The 7525-nt window shown below is 66.5% G+C and overlaps 1 protein-coding gene across 1 annotated transcript in view; it reads right to left on the reverse strand.

Annotated features, from left to right (window-relative positions):
• The window catches only part of hdc (histidine decarboxylase), a 49150-nt gene extending 43274 nt beyond the window's left edge, over positions 1-5876 (reverse strand). The window contains 1 exon segment of the mRNA XM_068018306.1: positions 5798-5876. Within this exon segment, the coding sequence (XP_067874407.1) occupies positions 5798-5825 (28 nt within the window). The 5' untranslated portion in view covers positions 5826-5876.
• Positions 5877-7525: the final 1649 nt, after the last annotated feature.

Raw genomic sequence — 7525 nt, forward strand, 5'->3', positions numbered from 1 at the left:
CCCCCCCACTCTCCTCCCACCCTCCCTCCCCCACCACTCCCCCTCTCTCCCTCCCACCCTCCCCCCCCACCCCACTCTCCCTCCCTCCCACACCCACCCCACCCCTCTCATCCTCCCACCCTCACCCACCCCCCTCTCTCCCTCCCTCCCTCCCTCACCCACACCCCTCATCCTCCCTCCCTCCCTCACCCACACCCCTCTCTCCTCCCCCACTCACTCCTCCCTCCCTCCCTCCCCCACACCCCCTCTCTCCCTCCCTCCCTCACCCACACCCCTCTCTCCCTCCCCTCCCTCACCCCACACCCCTCTCTCCTCCCTCCCTCCCTCACCCACACCCCTCTCTCCCTCCCTCCCTCACCCACACCCCTCTCTCCCTCCCTCCCATCACCCCCACCCCTCTCTCCCTCTCCCTCCCTCACCCACACCCCTCTCTCCCTCCCTCCCTCACCCACACCCCTCTCCCTCCCTCCCTCACCCACACCCTCTCCCATCCCTCACCCACACCCCTCTCTCCCTCCTCACCCACACCCCTCTCTCCTCCCTCCCTCACGCCACACCCCTCTCTCCCTCCCTCCCTCCCTCACACACACCCCTCTCTCCCTCCCTCCCTCACCCCCTCTCCCTCCCTCCCTCACCCACACCCCTCCCTCCCTCCCTCCCCACACCCCTCTCCTCCCTCCTCACCCACACCCCTCTCTCCTCCCTCCCATCCTCACCCACACCCCTCTCTCCCTCCCTCCCTCACCCACACCCCTCTCTCCCTCCCTCCCTCACCCACACCCCTCTCTCCCTCCCTCCCTCACCCACACCCCTCTCTCTCCCTCCCTCCCTCACCCACACCCCTCTCTCCCTCCCTCCCTCCCTCACCCACACCCCTCTCTCCCTCCCTCCCTCCCTCACCCACACCCCTCTCTCCCTCCCTCCCTCCCTCACCCACACCCCTCTCTTCCCTCCTCCCTCACCCACACCCCTCTCTCCCTCCCTTCCCTCCACCCACACCCTCTCTCCCTCCCTCCCTCACTCCACACCCCTCTCTCCCTCCCTCCCTCACCCACACCCCTCCTCTCCCTCCCTCACCCACACCCCTCTCTCCCTCCCTCACCCACACCCCTCTCTCTCCCTCTCTCCTCCCTCACCCACACCCCTCTCTCCCTCCCTCACCCACACCCCTCTCTCCCTCCCTCCCTCCTCACCCACACCCCTCTCTCCCTCCCTCCCCTCCCTCACCCACACCCCTCTCTCCCTCCCTCCCTCACCCACACCCCTCTCTCCCTCTCCTCCCTCACCCCACACCCCTCTCTCTCCCTCCCTCACCCACACCCCTCTCTCCCTCCCTCCCTCACCCACACCCCTCTCTCCCTCCCTCCCTCACCCACACCCCTCTCTCCCTCCCTCCCTCACCCACACCCCTCTCTCCCTCCCTCCCTCACCCACACCCCCTCTCTCCCTCCCTCCCTCACCCACACCCCTCTCTCTCCCTCCCTCCCTCACCCACACCCCTCTCTCCCTCCCTCCCTCACCCACACCCCTCTCTCCCTCCCTCCCTCATCCCACACCCCTCTCTCCCTCCCTCCCTCACCCACACCCCTCTCTCCCTCCCTCCCTCACCCACACCCCTCTCTCCCTCCCTCCCTCACCCACACCCCTCTCTCCCTCCCTCCCTCACCCACACCCCTCTCTCCCTCCCTCCCTCACCCACAACCCCTCTCTCCCTCCCTCCCTCACCCACACCCCTCTCTCCCTCCCTCCCTCACCCACACCCCTCTCTCCCTCCCTCCTCCCTCACCCACACCCCTCTCTCCCTCCCTCTCCTCACCCACACCCCTCTCTCCCTCCCTCCCTCACCCACACCCCTCTCTCCCTCCCTCCCTCACCCACACCCCTCCCTCCCTCCCTCACCCACACCCCTCTCTCCCTCCCTCCCTCACCCACACCCCTCCCTCCCTCCCTCACCCACACCCTCTCCCTCCCTCCCTCCCCACACCCCTCTCTCCCTCCTCCTCACCCACACCCCTCTCTCTCCCTCCCTCCCTCACCCACACCCCTCTCTCCCTCCTCCCTCACCCACACCCCTCTCTCCCTCCCTCCCTCACCCACACCCCTCTCTCCCTCCCTCACCCACACCCCTCTCTCCTCCCTCCCTCCCTCACCCACACCCCTCTCTCCCTCCTCCCTCCCTCACCCACACCCCTCTCTCTCCTCCCCTCCCTCACCCACACCCCTCTCTCCCTCCCTCCCTCCCTCACCCACACCCCTCTCCCTCCCTCCCTCACCCACACCCCTCTCTCCCTCCTCCCTCACCCACACCCCTCTCTCCCTCCCTCCCTCACCCACACCCCTCTCTCCCTCCTCCCTCACCCACACCCTCTCACCCTCCCTCCCTCCCTCACCCACACCCCTCTCTCCCTCCCTCACCCCACCCCTCTCTCCCTCCCTCTCTCCCTCCCTCACCCACACCCCTCTCTCCCTCCCTCACCCACACCCTCTCTCTCCTCCCTCCCCCTCCTCACCCACACCCCTCTCTCCTCCCTCCCCTCCCTCACCCACACCCCTCTCTCCCTCCCTCCCTCCCTCACCCACACCCCTCTCTCCCTCCCTCCCTCACCCACACCCTCTCTCCTCCTCCCTCACCCACACCCCTCTCTCCCTCCCTCCCTCCCTCACCCAACACCCCTCTCTCTCCCTCCCTCCCTCACCCACACCCCTCTCTCCCTCCCTCCCTCACCCACACCCCTCTCTCCCTCCTCCCTCACCCACACCCCTCTCTCCCTCCCTCCCTCACCCACACCCCTCTCTCCCTCCCTCCTCACCCTCACCCCTCTCTCCTCCCTCCTCACCCACACCCTCTCTCCTCCCTCCCTCACCCACACCCCTCTCTCCCTCCCTCCCTCACCCACACCCCTCTCTCCTCCCTCCTCACCCCACTCCCCTCTCTCCCTCCCTCCCTCCCTCACCCACACCCCTCTCTCCCTCCCTCCCTCCCTCCCTCACCCACCCCTCTCTCCTCCCTCCCTCACCCACACCCCTCTCTCCCTCCTCCCTCCCTCACCCACACCCCTCTCTTCCCTCCCTCCTCCCTCCCTCACCACAACCCTCTCTCCTCCCTCCCTCCCTCACCCACACCCTCTCTCCTCCTCCTCACACCCCTCTCTCCCTCCCTCCCTCCCTCCCTCCCTCACCCACTACCCCTCTCTCCCTCACCCACACACACCCTCTCTCCCTCCCTCCCTCACCCACATCCCCTCTCTCCCTCACCCAGACACCCCTCTCTCCTCCCTCCCATCACCCACACCCCTCTCTCCCTCCCTCCCTCACACCCCTCTCTCCCTCCCTCCCTCACCCACACCCCTCTCTCCCTCCCTCCCTCACCCACACCCCTCTCTCCCTCCCTCCCTCACCCACACCCCTCTCTCCCTCCCTCCCTCACCCACACCCCTCTCTCCCTCCCTCCCTCACCCACACCCCTCTCTCCCTCCCTCCCTCACCCACACCCCTCTCTCCCTCCCTCCCTCACCCACACCCCTCTCTCCCTCCCTCCCTCACCCACACCCCTCTCTCCTCCCTCCCTCCCTCACCACACCCCTCTCTCCCTCCCTCCCTCACCCACACCCCTCTCTCCCTCCCTCCCTCACCCACACCCCTCTCTCCTCCCTCCCTCACCCACACCCCTCTCTCCCTCCTCCTCACCCACCTCTCCTCTCTCCCTCCCTCCCTCACCCACACCCCTCTCTCCCTCCCTCCCTCCCTCACCCACACCCCCTCTCTCCCTCCCTCCTCCCTCACCCACACCCTCTCCTCCCTCCCTCCCTCACCCACACCCCTCTCTCCCTCCCTCCTCCCTCACCCACACCCCTCTCTCCCTCCCTCCCTCACCCACCTCTCCCTCCCTCCCTCCCTCACCCACACCCCTCTCTCCCTCCCTCCCTCACCCACTCCCCTCTCTCCCTCCCTCCCTCACCCACACCCTCTCTCCTCCCTCCCTCACCCACACCCCTCTCTCCCTCCCTCCCTCACACCCCTCTCTCCCTCCCTCCCTCACCCACACCCCTCTCTCCCTCCCTCACCCACACCCCTCTCTCCCTCCCTCCCTCCCTCACCCACACCCCTCACTCCCTCCCTCCCTCCACCCACACCCCTCTCTCCCTCCCTCCCTCACCCACACCCCTCTCTCCCTCCCTCCCTCACACCCCTCTCTCCCTCCTCCCTCCCTCACCCACACCCTCTCTCCCTCCCTCCCTCACCCACACCCCTCTCTCCCTCCCTCACCCCACACCCCTCTCTCCCTCCCTCACCCACACCCCTCTCTCCCTCCCTCCCTCCCTCACCCACACCCCTCACTCCCTCCCTCCCTCCCTCACCCACACCCCTCACTCCCTCCCTCCCTCACCCACACCCCTCTCTCCTCCCTCCCTCCCACCCACACCCCTCTCTCCCTCCCTCCCTCCCACCCCCCCTCTCTCCCTCCCTCCTCCCACCCACACCCCTCTCTCCCTCCCTCCCTCCACCCACACCCCTCTCTCCCTCCCTCCCTCCCACCCCATCCCCTCACTCACTCCCTCACTCCCACCCCATCCCCTCACTCACCCTCCCCTCCCTCACTCCCACCCCATCCCCTCACTCACTCCCTCCCTCACTCCCACCCCATCCCCTCACTCACTCCCACCCCATCCCCTCACTCACTCCCTCACTCCCACCCCATCCCCTCACTCACTCCCTCACTCCCACCCCATCCCCTCACTCACTCCCTCACTCCCACCCCATCCCCTCACTCACTCCCACCCCATCCCCTCACTCACTCCCACCCCATCCCCTCACTCACTCCCTCACTCCCACCCCATCCCCTCACTCACTCCCTCACTCCCACCCCATCCCCTCACTCACTCCCTCACTCCCACCCCATCCCCTCACTCACTCCCTCACTCCCACCCCATCCCCATCCCCTCACTCACTCCCACCCCATCCCCATCCCCTCACTCACTCCCTCCCTCACTCCCACCCCATCCCCTCCCTCACACCCCATCCCCTCACTCACTCCCTCACTCCCACCCCATCCCCTCACTCACTCCCTCACTCCCACCCCATCCCCTCACTCACCCACCCCATCCCCTCACTCACCCACCCCATCCCCTCACTCACTCCCACCCCATCCCCATCCCCTCACTCACTCCCTCCCACCCCATCCCCTCCCTCCCACCCCATCCCCTCACTCACTCCCTCACTCCCACCCCATCCCCTCACTCTACCCCATCCCCCTCACTCACTCCCTCACTCCCACCCCATCCCCTCACTCACTCCCACCCCATCCCCTCACTCACTCCCTCACTCCCACCCCATCCCCTCACTCACTCCCTCACTCCCTCACTCCCACCCCACCCCCTCACTCACTCCCTCACTCACTCCCACCCCATCCCCTCACTCCCTCACTCCCACCCCATCCCCTCACTCCCACCCCATCCCCTCACTCACTCCCTCACTCCCACCCCATCCCCTCACTCACTCCCACCCCATCCCCTCACTCACTCCCACCCCATCCCCTCACTCACTCCCACCCCATCCCCTCACTCACTCCCTCACTCCCACCCCATCCCCTCACTCACTCCCTCACTCCCACCCCATCCCCTCACTCACTCCCTCACTCCCACCCCCTCACTCACTCCCTCACTCACTCCCACCCCATCCCCTCACTCCCACCCCACCCCCTCACTCACTCCCTCACTCACTCCCACCCCATCCCCTCACTCCCTCACTCACACCCCATCCCCTCACTCAGAGTTACTTTCCTTCTTGTTCCACTCACCCCGACTGAGATATTCCTCCCTTTCCATGTTCAAACTCCGACCCTCAGTTCAGTTGCGCTGAGTCGGGACTTTAAATACATTCGCCCCGCCCCGGTCCCGCCCCCCGCTCTGACCACGCCCCCCGCTCTGACCACGCCCCCGCACTTTTCCGCACAGACCCGCCCCGCCCTCGCCCCCCCCCCCCGCTCTGACCCCGCCCCCCGCTCTGTGCCCCGCCCAATCCACTGGAACAGGCCTCCCATCCTGCAAGTGCAATGCCCGGGATGGGGAGGGGGATTGTGATGGTGATCGGGATGGGGAGGGGGATTGTGATGGTGATCGGGATGGGGAGGGGGATTGTGATGGTGATCGGGATGGGGAGGGGGATTGTGATGGTGATCGGGATGGGGAGGGGGATTGTGATGGTGATCGGGATGGGGAGGGGGATTGTGATGGTGATCGGGATGGGGAGGGGGATTGTGATGGTGATCGGGATGGGGAGGGGGATTGTGATGGTGATCGGGATGGGGAGGGGGGAGTGTGATGGTGATCGGGATGGGGAGGGGGATTGTGATGGTGATCGGGATGGGGAGGGGGAGTGTGATGGTGATCGGGATGGGGAGGGGGATTGTGATGGTGATCGGGATGGGGAGGGGGAGTGTGATGGTGATCGGGATGGGGAGGGGGATTGTGATGGTGATCGGGATGGGGAGGGGGATTGTGATGGTGATCGGGATGGGGAGGGGGATTGTGATGGTGATCGGGATGGGGAGGGGGGAATGTGATGGTGATCGGGATGGGGAGGGGGAGTGTGATGGTGATCGGGATGGGGAGGGGGAGTGTGATGGTGATCGGGATGGGGAGGGGGATTATGATGGTGATCGGGATGGGGAGGGGGATTGTGATGGTGATCGGGATGGGGGAGGGGGAGTGTGATGGTGATCGGGATGGGGAGGGGGAATGTGATGGTGATCGGGGTGGGGAGGGGGAATGTGATGGTGATCGGGATGGGGAGGGGGATTGTGATGGTGATCGGGATGGGGAGGGGGAATATGATGGTGATCGGGATGGGGAGGGGGATTGTGATGGTGATCGGGGTGGGGAGGGGGAATGTGATGGTGATCGGGATGGGGAGGGGGAGTGTGATGGTGATCGGGATGGGGAAGGGGAGTGTAATGGTGATCGGGATGGGGAGGGGGATTGTGATGGTGATCGGGATGGGGAGGGGGATTGTGATGGTGATCGGGATGGGGAGGGGGATTGTGATGGTGATCGGGATGGGGAGGGGGATTGTGATGGTGATCGGGATGGGGAGGGGGATTGTGATGGTGATCGGGATGGGGAGGGGGAGTGTGATGGTGATCGGGATGGGGAGGGGGATTATGATGGTGTTCGGGATGGGGAGGGGGAGTGTGATGGTGATCGGGATGGGGAGGGGGATTATGATGGTGATCGGGATGGGGAGGGGGATTGTGATGGTGATCGGGATGGGGAGGGGGAGTGTGATGGTGATCGGGATGGGGAGGGGGAATGTGATGGTGATCGGGGTGGGGGAGGGGGAATGTGATGGTGATCGGGATGGGGAGGGGGATTGTGATGGTGATCGGGATGGGGAGGGGGAATATGATGGTGATCGGGATGGGGAGGGGGATTGTGATGGTGATCGGGGTGGGGAGGGGGAATGTGATGGTGATCGGGATGGGGAGGGGGAGTGTGATGGTGATCGGGATGGGGAGGGGGAGTGTAAT

Source organism: Heterodontus francisci, chromosome 38 (genome assembly GCF_036365525.1).
Source record: "Heterodontus francisci isolate sHetFra1 chromosome 38, sHetFra1.hap1, whole genome shotgun sequence".
Classification (NCBI taxonomy): Eukaryota; Metazoa; Chordata; class Chondrichthyes; order Heterodontiformes; family Heterodontidae; genus Heterodontus; species Heterodontus francisci.